Raw genomic sequence first — 27,880 nt, forward strand, 5'->3', positions numbered from 1 at the left:
TGTAGATAGTCCATCAGCCTGTGGGGCTAGGCAAGGGTAAAGTGTGGTATTCGAAGCTTATAAGGAGTTTGGGCATGCAAAAAAAATTTTGCTATTAAAAAGAACAAAATATAAAAGTGCAAAATAGTGCATACAAGTCAGTACAGACTCCCTTCAAGTGCTGTATAGTTTGTTTAATCAGCAATTATATTAATTACAATACTTCATTTAGAGATTGTGCATTACAAACTGATAGCTCCATGTAGGTCAACTCTAGTATCTTCAGCTGTGAATAAATGAATCTCCGTCCACACCAAGCACTGAATTGGCTTCTCTGCCATGTGAACGCGGTGGTGTTTCTTGAGGGGACTCTTGTAACTAAAGCTCTTCCCACACTCTGAGCACTGATACGGCTTCTCTCCTGTGTGAATGCTCTGGTGTTTCTGGAGTTGATTCTCATGAATAAAATTCTTTCCACAGTGTGTACAGTGATGTGGTTTCTCTGCTGTGTGAATGCGCTGATGCCGTTGGAAATTACTCATGGTTGTAAAACGTTTCCCACACTCTGAGCAGTTATATGGTTTCTCTCCTGTGTGAATGCGCTGGTGTATCTGGAAATCACTCTTGTATATAAAACTTTTCCCACACTCTGAGCAGTGGTGTGGCTTCTCTCCGTTGTGAATGCGCTGGTGTGTTCGGAGACTACAGTTGTTTACAAAACTCTTCCCGCACTGTGAGCAGTGGTACGGCTTCTCACCATTGTGAATACGCTGGTGTCGCTGGAGATTACTCTGCTGGGTAAAACACATCCCGCACTGTGAGCAGTAATATGGCTTCTCTCCGTTGTGAACACGTTGGTGACACTGGAGATTACCCTGCTGGCCGAAACTCTTCCCACACTGTAAGCAGTGATGCAGCTTCTCTCCTGTGTGAGTGTGCTGGTGTGCTTTAAGAGTATTCTTCCCAATGAATGTCTTTCCACACTCTGAGCAGTTATAAGGCTTCTCTCCTGTGTGATTGCGTTGGTGGCGTTGGAGTTGGCTCTGTTGGGCAAAGTTCTTCCCACACTCAGAGCAGTGACGCAGCTTCTCTGCTGTGTGATTGCATTGATGCTGTTGGTGAGTACTCTGGTCAGTAAAACTCTTCCCACACTGTGAGCAGTGAAAGATACCTCCTTGCATTTCTCTATGAGTGATATGACAGTTGAGAATACCAGAGATTGTTTGTTGACTGTCTGAGTTTCCTGTAGGCATTGGTTTGTCATATTATACCTTTCCTGATTTCATGAGTTTCATATAATCCTCACAGTGGCATCTTCTCATGTGTTTGTGGAGGTCAATCTGAGATATGCAGACAAGTGGACACCACGAGCAGACGAAGGCTTGTAACTGGGGGTTGTTCATTTCTAGAGTAGAAACTAAAAACTATCAGAACACAATTAACATAATATTTAATTTATTTAAAAGATGGCTCCATTGACTATGGATGATGAGAATGGAAAAATCATGGTCGCCCCCTGAAAACCTGAGCAGAGAGATTATGTTAACAAAGTCACTCAATGTGATACCATAAAGATCACAAGAAACTGGACTCTCATAAAATTATGTTCATGTTAACTTTGGAAGCACTATGAAGGTCACCAAAAATATGCTACAAAAGTGGAATACTGTGTAGGTAGATTAAAAGGATGTAACACAAATGTTCAACAGTCAAACACTCCTAATCAGTGCCCAGGATACATACATTCTACAGGTAACATAACAATAAGCTGGCATGCATGATAAGCCGGTGGACTGTCTACTAATGGGCCAGTATCTGTTAAGATTAGAGAGCCCATTGTGACCTTTGTAACAGAAGAACAGTTGTATTAAGGATTGGACGACCATAGGTCCATCTACGGGCATGCACTGTTGGGCCCTTGAGCAAGGCCCTTAACCCTCAACTGCTCAGATGTATAAATGAGATAACTGTAACTCGCCCTGGATAAGAGCATCTGCCAAATACCATAAAAAGTCAAATTTATGAATCCAAAAACATTTCAATCCCCACTTTCTGAAATAAATATGTGCACTAGTGCTAACAAGTGAAGGCTGGCACTGATCATGATGACAATAAATTTGTGAATATCATTTAAATGTTTTATCTTCATCAAAAACATTTCATAGTGACTGAAGTCCAAACAACGGAGCAAAACTTTTCCCAGATAAAATGTGGAAAGAGAGCTTAGGCGATTTAACATTCTCAGGCGATAAAATAAAAAGTCCTTCATGAAGGGACTTTTTGAAGGTTCCAGGAGTGTGGAGTGATGACATGGACAGGTGTCTGTATATAATAGTATGAGGCATTCAGATTATGTCCACTTGGCCTGTATGCATTCTCATTTCCAAGCACAGATGGGTTAAAAGTCAAATTCAGAGATTTATTTCCCCATTGTGTCACTGAGTCTCTTGATTGTTCCTCATTTTCATGCTTCATGTGAATAAGATGATTATATATATATATATATATATATATATATATATATATATATATATATATATATATATATATATATATATATATATATATATCCCCTGCTGATTTTGTACGTTTGCCCACTGACAAAGAAATGATCAGTCTATGATTTTAATGGTAGATATATATATATATATATATATATATATATATATATATATATATATATATATATATATATATATATATATATATTTCTCTATTATATACTTGTTAAATACTTACCTCAAGTATTAAAAGTAGAACGTGTTGAAAAACTCAAATCCAGAAACAGTAAGTTTGTACTTTAAATGATAAATCTATCAAATCCGTTACAGTAAAGCCTTGTCAGATCTGAACTTGGATGTGATTAGGTCAGTCAGAAAACTCAGCTTTTGGCACCAAGAAATAAAAACTGCAGCTCGTCTTCTTCTGTGGTGAGTTTACGTTGGAGTTCATGTTTACAGCGCCTCCTGCTGGAGAATGTCCACAGAGGTTCCGCTTGCAGTCAGTGCAAGTCAAGATGTGCCAAACTGCTTACCAAAAAAATATATATTGAATGCTGTGATAAAATCTAAAGCTTCTTATGCAACCAAGTTATTGTACATTTTTAATTTTTCCCCTAAAATGATTCTTATTGATTTTCATATTAATTTATATACGTTTGTCATATACATATTTGACATATGTTATGTCATATACATATTTATACATCTTGCATATACCCTTTATATATATTTCCCTGTATTGTTCTCTTTACTATCTCTTTTTTTTCTTCACCTGTCTTGATGCTGCTAATTTCTCCAGGGAGTCTGGGGATTAAAAACTATTATCTTATCTTATAAGAATGGCATTATATTTCATCTCCCATGATAAGGTGTTTGTGACTGGCCATTCCCAAGCAGAGGATCAGGTGATATATTTTTTTCTAATATTCAACTGTCCAGTTTGGGTGAGCCTGTGCCCATGATACTCTTATTCTTGACTGACTGGAGTGGAACCCAATGTGGTCTTCTGCTGTTATAACCCTGTTGTATTCTATCTAGTTTTATAAACTATCATAATAAACTAATGCTAATTAAATCAAATTTATCAGTTACAAACAATAATCACTTTAATTGTTGTTGTTTTTTTAATTTATCGCAAACATTCAGCAACAAAATAACTTTATACTAACTCTGCTTTATAACTTAAAATTTATAGAAACTGGCTTTTCTACAGAAAAAAGTACATTTATAAACCTGTATTTCCATACATGGAGAAATCTCGAATAAGATCCTCTTCCTTTATTCGCAATGATTGTGAATCATTTAAATTTTAAACATTTAGACACCAATTAATCAGTAAAAAAAAAACAACAACTATCAATGAACACTGAGCATATAATAAATAATAATAATACTTTATACAGGGTGCACGGTGGCTTAGTGGTTAGCATGTTCGCCTCACTCCTGATTGGAGTGTCTAAAGTGTCCGTAGTGTGTGAATGTGTGTGTGATTGTGTGCCCTGCCACCCTGTCCAGGGTGTACCCTGCTCCCTGGGATAGGATCCAGGTTCCCCCGTGACCCTAAAAAGGAGTAAGCGGTTGAAGGTGGATGGATAGAATACTTTATACACATGTACCATTTATCTCCTCTTTCAAGGTGTATTAACTACACAAAAATAAACTGCAGCTCTAACTCACAACAGCTTACAGCAGAGTTAATATTCACAGTGCCACCAGCTGGAACATTCTGTTACTCACGACACCATTAACTGCATCAGTATACAGTTCGGATCTTCAGCATGGCTCACTCACAGTGCATCTCTCTCATACGTCATACACTTATAACTCCATGTCCATGTCCTGGTTCCTCTGGATCATTTACACCATTCAATTCATGGCCTAGAACATCCTAGGCAGACATTTAATGTTTGGTAAAATACTAATAGTGTTATCTATTAATGTTAGGTGCTGACCTTAACATTTTTAAAAAAAATGATTACAACTTGGTAGAAAAAATAGGAAAGCTTAGCTATTGTAGCTTCAGTACACTGGTGAGAGAGTAAGCATGGGAAAATACCATTTTTGAGGTTTGCTCTGTAATGCCAAGGCAGACGTTCTCCAGAAGTATCTGCCTAAGAGGAACTACACTCCACAGACATCATTCATTCTCACATACAGACAGCATTAACGGGTGAAAATGGCAACATGAAATCTCTGGGAGCAACATCTGCTTTAAGCCACGAGATCCCTTCAGTGGCGTTAGCGTTAGTGAAACATAATAAACAAGTAATTTCTGTGCATACGACAAAATTGTATCCCTTTCTCACACCTGATCGAGAAAAAAAATCCCCTGCACACTGAAATCAAAAAAGCCTTGAAAGCTGAAGTAGTTGCAATTTGAAAAAAATAACACACTGGTAATCTGCATAAGCTCCAGTTCATGGACTCAGCCAATGTTCTGTGTATGAAAGCACATGTTATTTTAAAAAGTGAACATGAAGTGAAGTTCAAAATGAAAAAATAATTCAGTCTAAAACTTCAAACAATAATTTAAATTCACATTTATGGCATTTGGCAGACACCCTTATCTAGAGCAATGCTCAGAAATGCTTTGCAGCAAAACATCCGCACGCTAGGTCAAAAGTCACTCCTATAGCAAATTTATTTTCAGATTTTGGATTATTGTTCTTCTTTCCTCTGCTCCCGTGAGGGGTCGCCACAGCGTTTCATTGGTCCGCATAATTGATTTGGCACAGGTTTTACGTGAGATGCCCTTTCTGACGCAAACCTCCCATTTAATCCGTGCTTAGGACCGGCACCAAGTGCAATCCCCAGTGGCTGGGTTCACTGAGTGAGCGTGGGATCCTTATCAACTAGACCACCAAGGAAGTCAGTTTAGATGACTCTTTGCAAAACCACAAAATTCAATATCAATTCAATTTCAGATGAGATGGTACAAATTCAAAATATCAACATTCAAATGCAGATTTTTTGCATTTAAATTCAAATTTCAAATGGCATGATCATAACTTCATAGGTCTGTCCTGTGTGAATGGCCTGGTGTGCTTTCAGAGTACTCTGTCGAGTAAAACTCTTCCCACACTGTGAGCAGTGATAGGGCTTCTCTCCTGTGTGAATGACCTGGTGTGTTTGGAGATCACTTTGTTGAATAAAACTCTTCCCACAGTCTGAACAGTGATACGGCTTCTCTCCTGTGTGAACTCGTTGGTGTCGTTGGAGACTACTGTGATGGGCAAAACTCATTCCACACTGTGAGCAGTGATGTGGCTTTTCTCCTGTGTGAATGAACTGGTGAGCTTTGATAGTACTCTGCCGATTAAATCTCTTCCCACACTGTGAGCAGTCATACGGCCTCTCTCCTGTGTGAATGCGTTGGTGTGTTTGGAGATCACTTTGTTGAATAAAACTCTTCCCACACTGTGAGCACTGATACGGCCTCTCTCCTGTATGGATGCGCTGATGTGTCTGGAGGTGACTCTGTTGCTTAAAACGCTTCCCACACTGTGAGCAGTGAAATGGCTTTTCTCCATTATGATTGCGCTGATGTCTTTGGAGATTACTGTGTTGGGCGAAACTCTTCCCACACTCTGAGCAGTGATGTGGCCTCTCTCCTGTGTGACTGCGCAGGTGTATTTGGAGATCACTCTGTCGAACAAATCTCTTCCCACACTCTGAGCAGCGATGTGGTTTCTCTCCTGTGTGAATGTGCTGGTGTCTTCTGAGATTTTTCTGGTCAGTAAAACTCTTCCCACACTGCAAGCACTGATAGACTTCTTTCTGCATTTGCAGAGTACCAGAGATTGTTTGATGAAAACTGGAGCTTCTTGGCGGCATAAGATTCTCAAACATTATCTCTCCTGATTTTATTAGTCTCTCATATTCATCGGAGTGGCAACTTGTGATATGTTTCTGGAGGTTAATTTGAGACGTATAGGAAAGGGAACAGTAGAAGCAGGAGAGGACATGTAACTGGGCATCATCATTTTCTGGAGAAGAAAATAAAAGGTATTAGAAACTCACTGTGTAATGGACGGGGTAGGAGTCTTTAAGCACTCTGATTCACAAGATCAAACAGCCAACACAAGCAAAAATCCTTCACTTAGGACTCTGATGGATCCCCAGGCAGAACAGATTTCCCTTGCCCCAGGGCACTGCTAGTGCTAATTAAGCATTGAGCAGATGGCCTATGGCCCTGTTCACACCTGGCTTTAACATGCATCCTGGTTAGATGGATCATAAGTGGAGAGTGGTAAGTGCAGCACTTCATCTGTCTGTGGTTTAAATGTTAAGGCTGATTGGTGTATACTACTGAGCAGTAGTATATTATATTATATACATATATATATATATATATATATACACATACATACATACATACATATATACATATACATACACACAGTATTTCACAAAAGTGAGTACACCTCTCACGTTTTTGTAAATATTTGATTATATCTTTTAATGTCACAACACTGAAGAAATGACACTTTGCTACACTGTAAAGTAGTGAGTGTACAGCTTGTGTAACAGTGTAAATTTGCTGTCCCCTCAAAATAACTCAACACAGCCATTAATGTCTAAACCGCTGGCAACAAAAGTGAGTACACCCCTAAGTGAAAATGTCCAAATTGGGCCCAAAGTGTCAATATTTTTTGTGGCCACCATTATTTTCCAGCACTGCCTCAACCCTCTTGGGCATGGAGTTCACCAGAGCTTCATAGGTTGCCACTGGAGTCCTCTTCCTCTCCTCCATGACGACATCACGGAGCTGGTGGATGTTAGGGACCTTGTGCTCCTCCACCTTCCATTTGAGGATGTCCTACAGATGCTCAATAGGGTTTAGGAATACTGCCCTGCGGCCCAGTCTCCGAAGGGAGGGGATCATGCTCTGCTTCAGTATGTCAACGTACATGTTGGCATTCATGGTTCCCTCAATGAACTGTAGCTCCCCAGTGCTGGCAGCACTCATGCAGCCCCAGACCATGACACTCACACCACCATGCTTGACTGTAGGCAAGACACACTTGTTTTTGTACTCCTCGCCTGGTTGCTGCCAAACACGCTTGACACCATCTGAACCAAATAAGTTTATCTTGGTCTCATCAGACCACAGGACATGGTTCCAGTAATCCATGTCTTTAGTCTGCTTGTCTTCAGCAAACTGTTTTTGGGCTTTCTTGTGCATCATCTTTAGAAGAGGCTTCCTTCTGGGATGACAGCCTTGCAGACCAATTTGATGCAGTGTGCGGCGTATGGTCTGAGCACTGACAGGCTGACCCCCCACCCCTTCAACCTCTGCAGCACTCATACGTCTATTTCCCAAAGACAACCTCTGGGTATGATGCTGAGCACGTGCACTCAACTTCTTTGGTCGACCATGGCGAGGCCTGTTCTGAGTGGAACCTGTCCTGTTAAACCGCTGTATGGTCTTGGCCACCGTGCTGAAGCTCAGTGTCAGGGTCTTGGCGATCTTCTTATAGCCTAGGCCATCTTTATGTAGCGCAACAATACTTTTTTTCAGATCCTCAGAGAGTTCTTTGCCATGAGGTGCCATGTTGAACTTTCAGTGATCAGTATGAGGGAGTGTGAGAGCGATGACACCAAATTTAACACACCTGCTCCCCATTCATACCTGAGACCTTGTAACACTAACAAGTCACATGACACCGTGGAGGGAAATTAGCTAATTGGGCCCAATTTGGACATTTTCACTTAGGGGTGTACTCACTTTTGTTGCCAGCGGTTTAGACATTAATGGCTGTGTGTTGAGTTATTTTGAGGGGACAGCAAATTTACACTGTTACACAAGCTGTACACTCACTACTTTACATTGTAGCAAAGTGTCATTTCTTCAGTGTTGTGACATTAAAAGATATAATCAAATATTTACAAAAATGTGAGGGGTGTACTCACTTTTGTGAGATACTGTATATATATATAAGGCAGCAAATGAACAATCGGTTCTCAAAGATGATGTACTAGAAGCTTGAAAAATGGGGCAAGCATAAGGATCTGAGGATCTGAGCATCTCCAACACAGCAGGTCTTGTGGAGTGTTCCCAGTATGCAGTGGTTAGTACCTACCAAAAGTGGTCCAAGGAAGGATAACCGGTGAACCAGTGAAAGAGTCATGGGCTCCCAAGACCCTTTGATGTGCGTGGGGAGAAAAAAAGGTAGCCCGTCTACTCCGATCCCACAGAAGAGATACTGAACTGCTGAAAAAGTTCATGCTGGCTCTGATAGAAAGGAGTCAGAACACACAGTGCATCACAGATTGCTGTGTATGGAGCTGCATTACCGCAGACCAGTCAGCATGCCCATGCTGACCCCTGTCCACCTCCGAAAACTCCTACAATGGGCAAGTGAGAATCAGAACTGGACCATGGACCAATGGAAGAAGGTGGCCTGGTCTGATGAATCATGTGCACAGCCGGGTGCATGTGTGTCACTTACCTGGGGAAGAGATGGCACCAGGATGCACAATGGGAAGAAGGCAAGCCAGCAAAGGCACTGTGATGCTCTGGGCAATGTTCTGCTGGGAAACCTTGGATTCTGGCATTCATGTGGATGCTACTTTTTTAAACTCTTATGGATAGCAGTTCCAGAGCTGTTGAACATCGCTGAATGGGCAAACCTAATCATTCAAGCTACACTGCTGCCTGAGCCTGAACTGGATGACCACATCTGTGTTGAAATAATTCATCTGAAGGAAAAGCAGAAACCATATATATATATAAAATAGTTTTTCACATGAATGCTGTAATGATGCAATCGCCTACCAATATTTTTATAACTTGAATGAGTATGCATGCCCATAGATTTTTTATTATTTACTGATTATTGTTATTATTTTATCCTACTTTCTGGCCTCTTGCTTGGAAGTCCTGGCCCCCAAATGGGCCACTTACCATGAAAGTTGCACCCTAGCAATCCACTACAGAACCAACAGAAGGACATGGTAAATATACCATGTATATGGTATGGCCCAGAGGTTTGAATAGATATGACAAGAGATAGAGCAACAACCAAAAACATTCACCTCGCCTCTTCCTAAATACATTTTCTTTATAATGAAATGTAAAGAAAAATGTATGATGTATAAGAATAGCTAGTGCAGAATGAGTGTTACAGTGTCAGTGATACTTAACCTAAGACTGTCGTTGTATAGATGTAGTCTTCATCTTTAGATTCTTCCTCTTTTACATGCAAGCTCTGAAATCCTCTCTGTTGGTCTACATTTTCAACAGAGCCTGATGTGTCTCCACCTGAAAGTTCACCAATTACATTTAAATAATTTCACCTCCAGTAAACCTCTGAGGAACAGAGGGCGAATGGGGGAACAAATATAGCATTTTAAATATAGATATAATAATAAATAAAATATAGCCTGGACCAAAATATATCCTGTTGTCTTACAGAGACAGTCTTCATCCTTAGGTTCTTCCTTTTTTATATATATCTGTTCATCCATAGGTGTGATGTATCCCACAAGGTCTGGCGTTGCTTCACCTGAAAATTCATGAATTGAATTTAAAACAAACAAAACACAAACTGGGCACAAGTCTATGATGTGGGGCTGGTTTGCTGTACCTAGGTTTGAATGAGTTTGTGAACATGTGTACATAGTGTTCCTGGGATAGGCTTCAAAGCCATCATAACCATAGCATTTGTGACCAGAATAAGCAGTAAGTGACAATGGGCTGTAATATGTCCTTTTGACTTACAGACATAGCCTTCATCCTCAGGTTCATCCTTTTTTACATGGTTCTGTTGGTCCATGGGGTTGATGTGTCCCACAAAGCCTGATGTCCCTCCACCTGAATCTGTAAAAGTTTCTGTCTGTACATCCCTACAAAGCTAATGACAAATGAGTAATAATTAATTAAAGCTGCACGCAGCATTTTCGGGGCCAAGCACCCAGACTCGGTGAGCCACACATTCACAGACATGCTACAATTGTTGCCTAAGCATCACAGAAAAGAAAAGCCATAACTATAGGCAAAGGGATTCAAGGATGATTTGTAGTTTCATGAATTTGCCAGTCTGTTATCGGAGAATGGTTTTGAATATCAGAGTTCCTTTGACAATTTTTGTTTAAACAGGTCTCAAGATTATGTGAACCAAACTTGGTGAAGATTGGTGAAAAATTTGGAGTAGCAAAAATGGCACTTAGATGGAAGCATTTTCAGCATGTTACTGTAACTTTTGACCAGTAAATGGAGCCGTCACAAAATTTGCTGCCTAGCCTCAGGTCATGGTCCTGAGAATGCCTACCAAGTTGTGTGTCAGTGTGCAAAGTCTTTGCTGAGATACAGCCTCAATTCCAGTTTGGTGGCTTGTCTGTCAGATTCATTGGCCCATTAAGGAGAAATGATTTGGAATTTGTGTGAGGCTTACTCTGAAAATGACATGTGCCAAATTTAATGATGATTGGACAAAATTTGCAGGAGAAGTAGCGAAAAACATTTCTTAACAAAATCCAATTAGAAAATCTAATTAGCTGGAAATTGATGGCATAGGGTGCATTGACACATGATTCAAAAGTTATGACCATAAATGTAATTACAAATTAGGCCCAAATTTGGTCAGAATGTTCCTTAGACCCTCCCCAATCAGTGTTCCAAATTTCACAACTTTTTACCAGACGGTTCTATGGGGTACCCTAGTCAGAAGAAGAAGGAGGAGGAATAGAAGAAGAGGAAAAGGTAGAAAATAATAGGGTGCCTACACAACGTCGGTGCTTGGCCACGTAATAAGAAAACATAGAGTAATAATAAGGTGCCTTCGCACCTTCTGTGCTTGGCCCCATAATTAGCAAAGGAAGTCAACACTACCTATTGAACATACTGTCTGAGGAGTCAAGAATAACTTTGTTTTGCTTGATTAGCAGGATAACATGCAAGCTACCAGAGACAGAAACTGATTAACAAAACAACAATCACAAAACTTATTAAACATTAAAACCAACTCATGCCCATATCCCAAAGAGCTGTTTTTATATTGCATCAATCCATTACTGTAGCAGTTACAACAGTGCTGAAATTACACTTGGGGGTGGGGGGTTGGTGGGGTGGCAGATGATTATCTTTCATTTTCAAAAATGCCTATGTTATGCTTCAAAGAAGTGTCGAAAATGACTTGTCAGGAGGCGCTTTGTAAGTATTGTTACATATCTGATGAATGGCATTGATGTTTAGACCTTCAGGAGCTCTTGTTCATACCGACTGTAAATATCAGCATTGCATGTGCTGTTTTAAAAATTAAAATTCATAAAAATGCTAAGAACGTTGAAGTGTTTTGTCCAGAGGGCCCATAGCCAAAGTTTTTTTTATTTTTCTGTCTTTTGTAAATACAAAATTTGTTATAATAAACAAATACACTGTGGCACTTGCTTCTGTTTCATTTAACAAAACTCTGGTAACTTTGCATTTTAAATCTATCGATCCACGAAAACATCCAACAACCGCTGACAGATCTATGGTTCAATTTTTAAAGCGGTGACGCTGGTGCTTATAAGCTGTGCAAGAATATCACACCATCTACAGTACTCAGGAGAGACAAGCTTTCAGAGTTTTGTTTCTTTTATTTCACTTGTATTTATCCTAAACATTTTAAGAAGAGAAATATACTGTTAATAATAATAAGAGAAGTCAATTATCATTTTTTGGCCAAACCAAACGAAACCTCATATTCCTTTTAAAGGGGGGGATCAGACTCCCAGCCCCGTAATTCCAACCCTGTCCTCCAACAATCAGTTGTTCAAAGCTTTAGAAATCAGACAGATCAGACATTTACACACATATGACTAACTGTTACCTGAGAGCTAGCAGGAGCAGGGGTGTATGGAGGTTTTCTGAAAGAGCATGCTCGGACCTCTGCTGATTCCATTATAATGTTTGGGTCTTAAAGGTCGTAATTCTAGAAAAGGAGCTCAAATCATAAGTTATAATCATAAAACTCCAGAATTAACAGTATACGAATACACTTCATACAAATGATGGTTTCATTCATCATGTCATCACATCCTTTATTAATATAAAATAGTCAGATAATATCTATTAATTAAAACTCAGAGCGTTGTAAAGTTTAAAATAAATGAAACTTATTTGACAATCATCTAAAATCTAGTTTACAAAAGGGACTATGTTTATGGTTTACCCAGCTACACCAGTTTTTACTAAGACCGAATTCCAAATCTCTCCTCTTTCACTAGGTAGTGCACTACACAGTGTGAATACGCCACTGTATCATTCTCTATGTAGTGCACTTGGAGGGAAGTAGGGAGTCATTTGGGATTCAACCGCTAACTGTTAGCGGATCAGCTCAGCTAGTTTTACTTACCTCAGGCATCAAAGGAGAACGTAGTAAACATCCTGAAATACTGATAATGGATAAAATCTGTTAGTGTAAAACTCACTCAGGAAGATATTCACGCTGAAGATGATGACCTCTGTGTGAAAAGGAAACAAAACAAAACAAAATAAAACAACCCTACAGCTCCTCTTCATCTGTAGTGAGTTTAAGGTGGAGTTAATGTTAAAGCGCCCCCTGCTGGAGCATTATGTTAATCACATCACAACATGTACTGGCTGTTACGCGTTTATCAAACCCAAGTTTTCATCTTGCTGCTCTGGTTATCTTTATTTAATCGTTTTTTTTAATGGTCTAGTAAATAGAACTTCTATAGTGGCAGGTTGTATAAATGGGTTAGCAAAGCTAGGTGATTTCACTGCAGTTTCTATCTTTTCTGACGGTTTTGAATAGCTCTAAATAAACCAAATAATCCTCATCATTACAGCATGAAGTTGAGGAAACCATCTCAGCTGCCTCAGTGAGGGATGATACCGGGATGCCTATGGAGGCATATCTTGAATATAAAGAATAGCATTTGATTTAATCGTCGATGATACAGTGCTTGTCACTGTCCTGTAACAGAGAACAACTGGTCATTTCCAAGCAGGGAGGAAGGTCCATCCACCTCCAAAGCTCAGCTTGGAACAGTAACGACATATTCATACAGTACTTACCCTAAGGCCATGTGACCTAAATGTATTTAGAAAAATAAATGCTATTTACTTGAGCATAAATTGCTATTCCGATCTCTTTCAAGCTGCCTGTAAAGGAGCTGTACAAGTTCCATCTGGAGCTACAAATTTAAAAGTGTGATCTTCAGGTGGACCATGTTAAGCTCCAAATCAAGAAGACAAGACTAGAAATTGAGTTACCAGAGTATAAATTAAAGTATATGTTCTGTGAGAAAAATGTATGAATTTTTGAATAATGACAAGGAAATAAAAGCTATTTGCCTTTTGTAATTTTTATTTACAGAAGTCATGAAACCAAACGGAAATTAATTTGTTGCAGGTTGTACCCACTGTCTGCTAGAAGAAAGCCATCAAATAGTCCTGTAATCACATGGAAAGGTTAAGTGGACCGTAAAATGATGTAACCTTACACAAGAATGAGAACCATAGTCCTATCAAAAGTGTCATATTGACCTACCATGTTCATTTTCTTATATAGTATAGACTCGTGAAAAATCCATGAATCACAGACAGCGCCTCAATGTTTGTGATTATATGAGTATCATCACATTATCTTAATGGCAGAGGAGAACAGCGAGTTAGATGAGTTTTAATTGGAGGTTACTGTTATCATTACCTGTACATTAATGTTATGGAAGGATTTTCTGAAGGTGCTGTAATTGGGAATGTGAAGTCTATCTATGTAACCAATCATCCTTGAAAATACTGAAATATTAAATGGTATGGAAATACTTACTCACATTGGTTTTCTCCTGTTCTGACCTGTGATTCTGCGGGATTCTTTTTCGATGTCCATTACAGGTTTGTGCCCAGGGAACACCACAAAAATGTGTGCGTAGCGTTTTAGTGCTAGGCATACTTTTCTGAAGGACAGACATACACTTGTTTTGCCAATATGTTCAGTGTGTCCTACGTTATACAGAAAACATGGCAAAAACAACCCCCAGAGACCGAAGAATGTAATGTGTAAAATATATTAAAAATGTGTGTCTGAATAATGTTGTTTAAGTAGGTAATTGACTGCAAAGAAATGTTAATGTTCACGGAAATATTCATTGCGAAGTGACAGAATGTCTAATCGAGGTCTAATAAAAAAAATTCCAGACGTAAAGCTCTGCACATAATTTGAGCTTTGATGTCCACTGGATGTCCTCTGAGGAAAGGACACACACCATGTTCACATGAATGCTGTTGGTGTAACTAATTAAGTTTAGGGTGAAATAAACCTGTCATGAAGCTGGTTTGCTTCAGAGCATATATTGCCATAATAACTGCTCCTGAATGGATAATCGAATACAATGTAAAGTAAACTAAGGGCAGCTTAATCAAGGTGTTTCAGAAGGTCACACATCACAAGCTGATGGCTCAATTTTGAAGCCCTTGTCTATTTAAACTGCAACTGAATAAGTAAATCTCTATCCACATGTTTCTATGCGGCTTCCCTGCTATTTGGATGTGCTGGTGTTGCATGATTTTACACTGTCGAGTAAAATTCAGTGCCGTTTTCTCCATTGTGGATACGTTGGTGTCGATGGAGAGTACCATTCTGGGCAAAACACTTCCCACACTCTGAGCAGTGATACGGCTTTTCTCCATTGTGAATGCGCTGATGTCTTTGGAGAGTGCCATGTTGGGCAAAACACTTCCCACACTCGGAGCAGTGATAAGGCTTCAAACCTGTGTGAATGCGCTGGTGTTGTTCGAGAACACTCCGTCGAGAATAACTCTTCCCACACTCTGAGCAGTGATGGGGCTTCTCTCCCGTGTGAATGCGCTGGTGTATTAGGAGATCACTCTGTCGCATAAAATCCTTCCCACACTCGGAGCAGTGATACGGCTTCTCTCCTGTGTGAATGCGAAGGTGTATTTGAAGAGCACTTTGTCGAACAAAACTTTTCCCACACTCTGAGCAGTGATACGGCCTTTCTCCATTGTGAATGCGTTGATGTTGTTGGAGGCTACCATGTTGGGCAAAAGTCTTCCCGCACTCGGAGCAGTGATACGGCTTCTCGCCAGTGTGAATGCGCTGGTGTTGTTCGAGAACACTCTGTCGAGAATAACTCTTCCCACACTCTGAGCACTGATACGGTTTCTCGCCGGTGTGAATGCGCTGGTGTTGTTTAAGAAAACACTGTCGAGAAAAACTCTTCCCGCACTCTGTGCAATGATATGGCTTCTCACGTGTGTGAATGTACTGATGTCGTCTGAGATTATTTTGGTCAGTGAAACTCTTCCCACACTGTGAGCAGGGATGCATTTCTTGTAACGGGACATCATTCATTTCTGGAGCAGAAAATGAAAGGTATTAAAAACGCATTGTGAAATGGAACAAAAAACTGTTTTTAGGACACCATGAATGAAATATAGGCTCTATAAATTATGGATCATTTGTGGTGAAAAAAAATCACTTCTGGTGAACAGCAGCAGTGTGTTACTACTCTTCTTATCTGATAGTCATCCTCCATTTAATTATTTCAGACATTCTAAGAGATCCCAACAGAGTATAACAGAAATATTACGAAATACCACACCTTCATTCTATTCAGGCAGGTGACCATGGTGATGGTAAAAAACCATCCTATGTTTAGTTATACCTTCTGTCACTTTGTAGCCTGACAGGGACTCTATATTAGTCTACATTTTGGTCATTGCTTAGATGAAATAAATGTGGTTGCTACAGGTTGGTGAGTACATTAGCTCTTCTATACCACACATGATCTTGAGCACCACCCTGCCCTTTTCTGAAATGTGAACACCCCCTCAAAATGTTACAAACCAGAACATCACTGCCTCCCAGTGCCTGCTGCAACAAGCTCAAATGAACTCTGATGAACAGAGAAAAACGGAACAACATCGCCAAGTGCGGTCTGAAATGGCAAATCACAGCGGACCAGAATAAGAAGAACTATAGTTTGAAATTTCTGTATTGTCCAGTGAAATTCAACATTTATGGTAATATGTTTATCAGACTGATATGGCTATAATGAAATGTGCCACTACCGAAGTAGTATGAAAAAAGTTCTCAGTAAGAGCCTGCAAACCCCTCAACTGAGGTCACAAGAGACCGCATGTCAGCAAATGTTGTGCAGTCGTGGCAACACCTTTAAAAAACCCAGATGAGTACTGACAATGACCATAGCAGGTGCTATAATCGTGGAAAACATGGTCATGATCCTAGACTTCCTGGCTGAGAATGGCCACAAAACTTGTCTATCAAAGGCATAAATGTCGAAGAGAGAAGGAATCAATCCAAAAGGAAAATGAGAGACGACTGCCAATCAAACAGAGGCCAAGATTCGTGAAGCAATACGTCCCACCATGAACCAAGAGTTACAATCCAAAAGTCCCATGACATCAGGAGTAAAAATTACATCTACAGCAGGACCACTAGAAGGACATGATGTTGCAGCTAAGAACAGTGTGTGGTGTTTCAAAAATAATATGAAATTGGATTAAATCAGCTGGTCCATCCGTATGTGTGCAAAATATGTGGCCAAGAGGATTAATTAGATTTAAGGGCCACCCAAAATCTTTCTCTTCCTAGATCATTTTTCTTTTTTAACAAATTGTATAAAAACTTTTTAAATGAATGTACAGTATCAGTGTTACCCCACACTGTCGTTGTACAGATGTAGTCTTCATCTTTTACATGCAGGCTTTTAAATCCTCCTCTCTGTTGGTCTACGTTTTCCACAGAACTTGATGTCCCACCACCTGAAATTCAATTATTTACATTTAAATACGGTCATCTGAAGGTAACTGAGAACAAATGGGGGGGTTGAGGGACTGGTCCAGCTTAGTTAAAGCCTAGTTAAAACTTGAGCTACAGTCTGGACCATAACACACCCTGTTGTCTTACAGAGGTAGTCTTCATCTTCAGGTTCTTCCTGTTTTATATATTTCTGTTCATCCACAGGTGTGATGTTTTCCACAGAGTTTGATGTCACTTCACCTGAAATTTCAATAATTTAATCAGAATAGAAATGAAAAATGAGCATCAGAATAGGCTGGATTGTGTCTTTTTCACTTACAGACATAGCTTTCAGCTTCAGGATCTTCCTTTTTTATATATTTCTGCTGGTCCATGGGGTTGATGTATTCCACAGAGCCTGATGTCCCTCCAACTGAATCTGTATGCGCTTCTGTTCGCACATCTCCACAAAGCTAATGACCAGCGAGGAGTAATAATTGTTTAGCAAGAAAGACAACACTATTTATATACTGTCTAAGGAGGTGGTAATACTATTGGTTTGCTTGATTATCAGGATCGCATGCATGTTACCATGGACAGAAGTTGATTAACAGAAGGAAGATTTACACAGTTAGGAGCATCTCATTTGTATTAAATATTTACACCAACCTGTAAACTGATCTGAAAAGCTGTTTTTACAGTATTAGTCCTTCATTGTATCTGTTCCAGTATTCAGTTGTTCTAAGCTTTAAAAATGAAACTGATTAGACAAATACACATATGACCAACATTTACCTGTGAGCTAGTAGGCGCAGAAGTGTGTAATGGTTTTGTGAAAGAGCACAGTCTGATGTCTCCTGACTCCATTATAAGGTCACTTGGGGGCCTACAAGTGTGTGATTCTGGAAAAGGAGGCTCAAATCATAAGAACTGCAGAATCAACTGTAAATTAATACACATCACACAAACTATGAAGATTTAATTTAAAAGGAAACAGGGAAAATGAAAATGAATTATTAATTATTATTAAACCTATATTTGTTGGCTAGAATGCACTATGCTTGTGAAGCCCACTGGGGCAGTATCACCTTTCTTTATTTAATATAGAGCACCGCAGACCAACTGAATAAATGATGCAGCTATAATTGTGTGTGTGAACAGTTTGAAAGAAAGAAATGATATTGTACTGGAAATCACAAATCACACCCCATGTATATGAGTCAAAGAAGGTTACTGAGCTTTAAAGATTTTTGCATTATGTAAAGAAACCAGCATTTAATTTTCTGAAAACGAATGAATGTTTGGTAATTATGATCAGACCTGATGCTGGTAAAAAATCAAAGTCAGTGAAAGTGGGGGGGAAATAAGAATATATAATATTTCTATGACAGTATATTGACATTGATATTTTTGTCCTTTATGTATGAGTCGTAGGTTGTTTTTTGTTTTTAATCTGACACTGCATAAAAAATATGAATGCATCAAAATTAATAATATTGTTAATCACTGACATATCAGACTGTTATAATCAAAGAAAAAAAATTTTGCTTAGCATTTGGTATCTAGAAAATAATTACTATTTTTCTTTTTTTACAAAAAAAAAAAACATCATCTTTGGCATTATGTAAACAAACCAGCGTTTAAAGGGTTACAATTCTTAAAATGAATGAACTACATTGTATGAATATGCCATGTATCATACTCTATCTATTGCACTTCAAAGGGAGGACATTTGGGAATCAGCCACTATCTATTAGCCAAACAGCTTTACCTTAACTTACCTCAGGTTCCAGAAGAACGTGGTAAACATCTTCACAGAGAAAGATAACAAGCTTTTATTTTTTAAATCCATCCAATCTGTCATAGCAAAATTAATTCAGGACTATCTTAACTTAAAGATTATCACCTCAGTCAGAAAGCTACAATTCACACATAGGAACATAGACACACACAAATAAACTGTAGCTCGTCTTCTTCTGTTGTGGGCTTACAGCAGAGTTAATATTCACAGTGCCACCAGCTGGAACATTCTGTTACTCACAACTCTTATTAACTGCATCAGTATACAGCTCGACTCTTCAGTATGGCTCACTCACGGTGTATCTCTCACATGTGTCATACACTTATAACTCCATGTCCATGTCCTGGTTCCTCTGGATCATTTACACCATTCAATTCATGGCCTAGAACATCCTAGACAGACATTTAATGTTTGGTAAAATACTAATAGTGTTATCTATTAATGTTAGCTGCTGACCTTAACATTTTTTTTTTTTTTAATGATTACAATTTGATAGAAAAAATAAGAAAGCTTAGCTATTGTAGCTTCAGTACACTGGTGAGAGTAAGCATGGAAACATACCATTTTTGAGGTTTGCTCTGTAATGCCAAGGCACACATTCTCCATAAGTATCCGCCTAAGAGGAACTACACTCCACAGAGATCTTTCCTTCTCACATACAGACAGCTTTAACGGGTGAAAATGGAAAGTGCTTACATGAAAATGGCAACATGAAATCTCTGGGAGCAACATCTGCTTTAAGCCATGAGATGCCTTCAGTGGACTTCAGAGTGAAACACAACAAACAAGTAATTTCTCTACATATGAAAGCACTTAACTGAATTTTTTTTTTAATTCCTGTGCTCACTGTCACCAAGCTTTGGAAGCTGAAGTAGTGGCAATTTATAGAAATCTAACACACTTGTAATCTGCACAAGCTCCTGTCCATAGACTCAGCCTAAGTTTTGTGTGTGAGAACACATGCTACTTCAAGAAGTGAATATGAAGTGATTGAAGATAATGAAGGATTTTTTTCTTCATTTTCAACATTCAGATTTATGGCATTTGGCAAATGCCCTTGTCCAGAGCAACGTACAGACATTGTCTATCAAAATCACATCCTCATGATAGTTCACTAGATCAAAAGTCACCCTTAACCAAATGTAGTTTCAGATTTTAGATTGCTCTTTGCAAAACCACAAAATTCATTATCCATTCAATTTCAGATGGGATGGTACAAATTAAAAATATCAACATTCAGATGCAGATTTTTGCATTTAAATTCAAATTTCAAATGGCATGATCATAACTTCATAGGTCTGTCCTGTGTGAATGGCCTGGTGTGCTTTCAGAGTACTCTGTCGAGTAAAACTCTTCCCACACTGTGAGCAGTGATAGGGCTTCTCTCCTGTGTGAATGACCTGGTGTGTCTGGAGATCACTTTGTTGAATAAAACTCTTCCCACAGTCTGAACAGTGATACGGCTTCTGTCCTGTGTGAACTCGTTGGTGTCGTTGGAGACTACTGTGATGGGCAAAACTCATTCCACACTGTGAGCATTGATGTGGCTTTTCTCCTGTGTGAATGAACTGGTGAGCTTTGAAAGTACTCAGTCGATTAAAACTCTTCCCACAGTCTGAACAATGATACGGCTTCTCTCCTGTGTGAACGCGTTGGTGTCGTTGGAGACTACCGGGATGGGCAAAACTCTTCCCACACTGTGAACAGTGATATGGCCTCTCTCCTGTGTGAATGCGTTGGTGTGTCTGGAGATCACTTTGCTGAATAAAACTCCTCCCACACTGTGAGCAGTAATACAGCTTCTCTCCTGTGTGAACGCGTTGATGTCGTTGGAGACTACTGTGTTGGGCAAAGCTCTTCCCACACTGTGAGCACTGATACGGCCTCTCTCCTGTGTGAATGCGCTGGTGTGTTTGGAGATAACTTTGTTGAATAAAACTCTTCCCACACTGTGAGCACTGATACGGCCTCTCTCCTGTATGGATGCGCTGATGTGTCTGGAGGTGACTCTGTTGCTTAAAACGTTTCCCACACTGTGAGCAGTGAAATGGCTTTTCTCCATTATGAATGCGCTGATGCCTCTGGAGACTACTGTGTTGGGCAAAACTCTTCCCACACTCTGAGCAGTGATGTGGCCTCTCTCCTGTGTGACTGCGCAGGTGTATTTGGAGATCACTCTGTCGAACAAATCTCTTCCCACACTCTGAGCAGTGATGTGGTTTCTCTCCTGTGTGAATGTGCTGGTGTCTTCTGAGATTTTTCTGGTCAGTAAAACTCTTCCCACACTGCAAGCACTGATAGACTTCTTTCTGCATTTGCAGAGTACCAGAGATTGTTTGCTGAAAACTGGAGCTTCTTGCCGGCATAAGATTCTCAGACATTATCTCTCCTGATTTTATTAGTCTCTCATATTCATCGGAGTGGCAACTTGTGATATGTTTGTGGAGGTTAATTTGAGATGTATAGGAAAGGGAACAGCAGAAGCAGGAATAGACTTCTAACTGGGCATCATCATTTTCTGGAAAATAAAATAAAAGGTATTAGAAACTCACTGTGTAATGGAGAGGGTAGGAGTCTTTAAGTACTCTCACAAGATCAAACAGCCAAAGCAGATGAAAATCAGGCCCTTAGGACTCTGATGGATCCCCAGGCCGAACAGATTTCCCTTGCCCCAGGGCACTGCTAGTGCTAATTCAGCAATGAGCAGATGCATCCTGGTTAGATGGATCATAAGTGGACAATGCTAAGTACAGTCTGATCACTCAAACCACATTTGGACATAGTCTGGGACACATATGGCCACATCACATTTATAGTGTGAATGCAAATATGTCTCAAAGAATCTCAGACAACAACAAAGGACCACCTAACTGACTGCATCATTGCCTTATAGTTATTCTCCTTAGCCGGAGAATAACTAATCATTGCGAGACTGTTTGGAAATCATGCTGAACAGTAGAACTCACCACAGGGATAAAGGTAATGCTACACAAATCAGCCATAACTTTAAAACCACTGACAGGTGAAGTGAGTTACACTGATTATCTCGTTACAGTGGTACCCGTCAAGGGGTGGGATATATTAGGCAGCAAGTAAACAGTCAGTTCTCAAAATCAATGTGTTGGAAGGAGGGAAAATGGCCAAGCATAAGGATCTGAACAACTTTGGTCCAAAGTAAGGGCCAAATTGTGATGGCTAGACGACTGGGTCAGAGCATCTCCAAAACAGCAGGTCTTGTGGGGTGTTCCCAGTAAGCAGTGATTAGTACCTACCGTAAGTGGTCTAAGGTAGGACAACCGGTGAACCAGTGACAGGGTCATGGGCGTCCAAGGCCCACTGATGTGCGTGGGGAGCGAAGGCTACCCCATCTGGTCCAATCCCACAGAAGAGCTACTGTAGCACAAATTGCTGAAAAAGTTAATGCTGGCTATGATAGAAAGGTGTCAGAACACACAGTGCATAGCAGCTTGATGTGTATGGGGCTACGTAACCATAGACCGGTCAGAGAGCCCATTGTGACCCCTGTCCACTGCCTAAAGTGCCTGCAGTGGGCACGTGAGCATCAGAGAGGAATAATTGAAGAATAAAGGAAGAATATCTTTGTCTGATGAATCACGTTTTCTTTTACAGCATGTGGGTGCATATGTGTCACTTACTTGGCACCAGGCTGCACTATGGGAAGAAAGCTAGACAGCTGAGGCAGTGTGATGCAATGTTTACATTTAAATTTATGGCATTTGGTGGACACCCTTATCCAGATTGACTTACATTTATCTAATTTATACAACTGGGCAGTTGAGGGTTAAGGGCCTTGCACAAGGGCCCAGCAGTGGCAGCTTGGCAGTGATGTTAATCTGACATGTATCACCCAAGTACACCCAAGTACCAAGTACATGATGTAAAAGAAAACGTAATCCACCAGGCCACCACTGATCCATGGTCCAGTTCTGATGCTCACATACCCACTGCAGGCACTTTCGGCAGTGGACAGGGGTCAGCATGGGCACTCTGACTGATCTGCGGCTATGCAGCCCCATATGCAGCAACCTGAAATGAACTGTGTGTTCTAACGCCTTTCTATCATAGCAAGCATTAACGTTTTCTTTCTTCTATGGGATCGGACCAGAAAGGCTAACCTTCGCATCCACATCATTAAGCTCTGGGGGCCCCATGACCCTGACGCCGGTTCACTAGTTGTCCTTCCTTGGAGAACTTTTGGTAGGTACTGCATACCAGGGAAACCGCACAATTCCTGTATTTTTGGAGAAGCTCTGAACCATCACAATTTGGCCCTTGTCAAAATCGCTCAGATCATTACGCTTGCCAATTTTTCCTGCTTCCAACACATCAACATCAGGAACTGACTGTTTGTTCACTTGCTGTCTAAAATATCCCACCCGTGGACAGGTGCTATTATAATGAAATAATCCATGTTATTCATGTTTTAATTTTATGGCTGATCGGTGTATGTATGTACTACTGAAAATGGACAAAAAGTAGCTGTCTTCCTGCTGGATATCAAGCAGAACTTGCTTGTTCCCAACTATACAGCAAATCAAAAGGTAGATTCCCAATGACAGCAAAATCCAAAAAGGCTGTTGGTGCAAGAGCAGAAAAGGAAAGTGAGCCAATGTCCCTTTGGACCATTTGGTCCAACATCCATCACAGCTCCAGTGTCAGTCAATGATATTATGGACAGACTATTAGGCTTTGACATTGAAGGCAGTTTGGACTTCAATCAAGGTCAAGCTATTTGGAAGCTGAGACAACCAGAAAAAATCCCCAACTTGAGAAACATCCAATCTGGTCTCAAGACAAAGATAATTGTGGAAATTTACAGACAGAACCAGTGACATTCACGGGTCAAGTCGTTTCCATCACAAAAAAATCCCACTGCAAAACACCAGTGGAAGGAATTCTTCCAATCATACAGTGAGAAGAAGTCTAATGAGGATGCATTGCTCATAGAATAGCCTTTTTTTCCTGAAAAAGTGTCAGCCAAATTGAAATTAACAGTGGATTATGTTGTAAATCAGCAAACACCACTACGTCTGGACAATTCAACACTCTTCACTGTCCGTAAGCCAAAACATCAGTGGGTTATTGTGATTCACATGGCAAATTGTTTCTGGTCTGGTCCACTGTCTGAAGAACTCCTGCTATGGCTCGCATTCACTGTGTATGGAGAGTGGAATAAATCAGATAGTCCAGCTATTTGTGTGCAGAACATATGGCCCAGAGGTTTGAGTAGATATGACAACAGAGAGTAACAACCAAAATCATTCACCTCACCTCTTCCTAAATACGTTTTCTTTATAATGAAATCTATAAGAATAGCTAGCGCAGAATGAGTGTTACAGTGTGAGTGATACTTAACCCAAGACTGTCGTTGTATATATGTAGTCTTCATCTTTAGATTCTTCCACTTTTACATGCAGGCTCTGAAATCCTCTCTGTTGGTCTACATTTTCCACAGAGCCGGATGTTTCTCCACCTGAAAGTTCACCAATTACATTTAAATAATTTCACCTCCAGTAAACCTCTGAGGAACAGAGGGGGGGTGGGGGAACAAATATAGCCTAATAAAAATGTATGAGGTACAATCTGGAACCAAATACACCCTGTTGTCTTACAGAGATAGTCTTCATCCTCCGGTTCTTCCTTTTTTATATATATCTGTTCATCCATAGGTGTGATGTGTCCCACAGAGCCTGGCGCTGCTTCACCTGAAATTTCATCAACTGAATTTAAAAACATACAAAACACAAACAGGGTACAACTCTGTGATGTGGGGCTGGTTTGCTGTACCTAGGTTTGAATGAATTTGTGAACATGTGTACATAGTGTTCCTGGGATAGGCTTCAAAGCCACCATAATCGTAACCAGGATAAGCAGCTACTGAAAGTGCGTGACAATGGGCTATAATGTCTCATTTGACTTACAGACATAGCCTTCACGCTCAGATTCATCCTTTTTTACATGGTTCTGTTGGTCCATGGAGTTGATGTGTCCCCAAGATCCTGATGTCCCTCCACCTGAATCTGTACAAGTTTCTGTCTGTATATGACCAATGAGTGATAAGAAACTGATTAACAGAAACTGATTAACAGAACAACAATCACAAAGCCAGGAAAATCTTTTACTTATTAAACATTTAAAAACAACTCATGACCAGATCTCAAAGAGCTGTTTTTTATTGTATCAATCCATAATTGTAGCAGTTACAACAGTGCTGAAATTACACTTAGGCTTTTGGGGGTGGGGGAGTTGGTAGGTTATTAAGTTTATTTTTTGAAAATGTGTATGTTATGCGTCAAAGAAGTAAAGTCGTATTCTAGCATTCATGTTTCTGGCAGCACTGTTTATATTCATTAGTACTCATTAGTACATTCATTAGTTTTTTCTAAATATTGTTCATATATAGGTGCATCTCAAAAAATTTGAATATTGTGGAAAAGTTCATTTTTTCCCCGTAATTTAATTTAAAAAATTGGATCTTTCATATAGTCTAGATTCATTACACATAAAGTGAAATATTTCAAGTTTTTTTTTGTTTTAATCTTGATGATTACAGTATACAGCAGGTACACTATACAGTATACACTGTGGACAGGTACCTGCCCACAGTGACAAAACTACTAGTAACTGGTTTGTGACCATGGTATTACTGTGCTTGATTGTCCAGCCGACTCGCCTGACCCGAACCCCATAGAGAATCTACAAGAGACACCAGACCCAACAATACAGACGGGCTGAAGGCCGCTGTCAAAGCAACCTGGGCTTCCAGAACACCTCAGCAGTGCCACAGGCTGATTGCCTCCATGACACGCCGCATTGTGCAGTAATTCATGCAAAAGGATTAAAGTATTAAAGTATTGAGTGCATAAACTAAAATACTTTTCAGAAGGTTGACATTTTTTTATTAAAATTTCTTTAATCTAATATTTTGAGATACTGGATTTTTGCTATAAGCTGTAATAATCGAGATAAAAACAAAAAAAGGCTTGCAATATTTCATTTTATGTGTAATGAATCTAAAATATATGAAAGTTCCACTTTTTAAATTAAATTACGGAAAAAAAGGATCTTTTCTGCGATATTCAAATTTTTTGAGATGCACCTGTATTTATATAAGTCACGTTATATTGTCATTCCTCTATATAGCTTGTATACATTGGAACGAAATGACGTTTCTTCAGCACCACGGTGCAACACTTAACAGTACGCAAGACCACATAAAGTGCAAGACACAACAGTGTGAGACGAGTGCAAGACAAAAAATACACAGGACAATAAGTACACAGAACATGGGCTGTAAACTGTAAGCTACTGTGTAATGTAGCAGCACAAGTGTAGTGGCAATGATAGACATGTACACCAGTGTTATACACCAGGTTATATAAATACGAGTAATATATAAAATAGGTATTTTTATACCCATAACTGCTTATTTAGAAGCCAATGGTCCAGCAGTGGCTTAAATTCCCAATCAAAGCTCTTTGCCAAACACTGGGCTCAAACCCAGACCTTGCGATGGAGAGCTGCATGTTCAAGTGACTGAGATGGTCAGGCACATAATTTATGACAAAGAATACAGTTTTATAGCCATTCTTTAGCTTGCCAGAAGGGGTTGTTACATATCTGATGAATTTCAGCGATATTTAGAATTTCAGGAGCTCTTGCACATACCGACTGTAGGATATTTGCATTGCAAATATCGCATGCAAATTCTAAGAATGTCTTTTACAAAGAGCCCATAGCCAAAGGTTTTGTTTTTCTCTCTTGTGCACAGTGGTCATAGTCGGCCAAACGAAACCTCAGACTTCTTTCGAAGGGGGGATCAGACTCCTAGCCCTGTAACTCCAACCCTGTCCTCCAACAATCAGTTGTTCAAAGCTTTAGAAATCAGACAGATCAGACATTTACACACATATGACTAACTGTTACCTGAGAGCCAGCAGGAGCAGGGGTGTGTGGAGGTTTTCTGAAAGAGCATGCTCGGACCTCTGCTGATTCCATTATAAGGTTTGGGTCTTAAAGGTCATAATTCTAGAAAAGGAGCTCAAATCATAAGTCATAATCATAAAACTCCAGAATTAACAGTATACTAATACACTTCATACAAATGATGGATTCATCTAAAAGGTAACAGAGAAAACTAATATATATATATATATATATATATATATATATATATATATATATATATATATATATATATATATAATCACATCCTTTAATAAGATAAAATATTCAGATAATATCTATTAATTAAAACTCAGAGCGTTGTAAAGTTTAAAATAAATGAAACTTAGCTGACACACATCTAAAACCTAGCTTACAAAAGGTACTGTGTTCATGGTTTAACCAGCTACACCAGTTTTTACTAAGAACGAATCCCAAATCTCTCCTCTTTCACTAGGTAGTGCACTACACAGGGTAAATACGCCACTGTATCATTCTCTATGTAGTGCACTTAGAGGGAAGTAGGGAGTCATTTGGGATTCAACCGCTAACTGTTAGCCGATCAGCTCAGCTAGTTTTACTTACCTCAGACATCAAAGGAGAACGTAGTAAACATCCTGAAATACTGATAACGGATAAAATCTGTTAGTGTAAAACTCACTCAGGAAGATTTTCACGCTGAGGATGATAACCTCTGTGGCAAAATAAAAACAAAACAAAACAAAACAAAACAAAAATAACCCTACAGCTGCTCTTCATCTGTAGTGAGTTTAAGGTGGAGTTAATGTTAAAGCGCCCCCTGCTGGAGCATTATGTTAATCACACCACAACGTGTACTGTAACAGATTATTAGTTAAGCGTGTATTATTTTTCATTCAAGTGGTTTCGGAAGTACACAA

The 27,880-nt window shown here is 39.6% G+C and overlaps 2 protein-coding genes across 3 annotated transcripts; both read right to left on the bottom strand.

The window, feature by feature from the left end:
• Positions 1 to 158: 158 nt before the first annotated feature.
• LOC128629149 (zinc finger protein 239-like) lies at positions 159 to 9,701 on the bottom strand. Of its 2 annotated transcripts, none has more exons than XM_053675820.1 (2): positions 9,628 to 9,701; positions 159 to 1,384 (listed from the first exon to the last, which is right to left on the bottom strand). In XM_053675820.1, the coding sequence occupies exon 2, from the start codon at positions 1,230 to 1,232 to the stop codon at positions 222 to 224; it is 1,011 nt and encodes a 336-aa protein (XP_053531795.1). In that variant the 5' UTR covers positions 1,233 to 1,384; positions 9,628 to 9,701; the 3' UTR covers positions 159 to 221. The 2 variants fall into 2 exon arrangements, with proteins under 2 accessions (XP_053531795.1, XP_053531794.1); XM_053675819.1 differs by lacking the exon at positions 9,628 to 9,701 and adding an exon at positions 2,719 to 3,605.
• LOC108258208 (zinc finger protein 420) lies at positions 3,719 to 27,782 on the bottom strand. Its single transcript, XM_053675916.1, has 11 exons — positions 27,567 to 27,782; positions 26,964 to 27,065; positions 24,959 to 25,073; positions 24,650 to 24,742; positions 24,394 to 24,510; positions 20,333 to 21,534; positions 15,005 to 15,634; positions 10,204 to 10,336; positions 9,896 to 9,988; positions 9,628 to 9,744; positions 3,719 to 6,466 (listed from the first exon to the last, which is right to left on the bottom strand). Exons 2-11 carry the CDS (start codon positions 27,033 to 27,035, stop codon positions 5,463 to 5,465), a joined length of 3,576 nt encoding a protein of 1,191 aa, XP_053531891.1. The 5' UTR covers positions 27,036 to 27,065; positions 27,567 to 27,782; the 3' UTR covers positions 3,719 to 5,462.
• Positions 27,783 to 27,880: the final 98 nt, after the last annotated feature.

Source organism: Ictalurus punctatus, chromosome 25 (assembly GCF_001660625.3).
Source record: "Ictalurus punctatus breed USDA103 chromosome 25, Coco_2.0, whole genome shotgun sequence".
Taxonomy (NCBI): Eukaryota; Metazoa; Chordata; class Actinopteri; order Siluriformes; family Ictaluridae; genus Ictalurus; species Ictalurus punctatus.

Coding starts and splice junctions, on each gene's coding strand:
- LOC128629149 (XM_053675820.1), bottom strand. CDS start 1,232: ATGCCTACAGGAAACTCAGACAGTCAACAAACAATCTCTGGTATTCTC.
- LOC108258208 (XM_053675916.1), bottom strand. CDS start 27,035: ATGGAATCAGCAGAGGTCCGAGCATGCTCTTTCAGAAAACCTCCACAC. Junction 25,074..26,963: donor CTGCTCCTGCTGGCTCTCAG/GTAACAGTTAGT, acceptor GGTCATATACAG/ACAGAAACTTGTACAGATTC. Junction 24,511..24,649: donor GGAGGATGAAGACTATCTCT/GTAAGACAACAG, acceptor GTGAACTTTCAG/GTGGAGAAACATCCGGCTCT.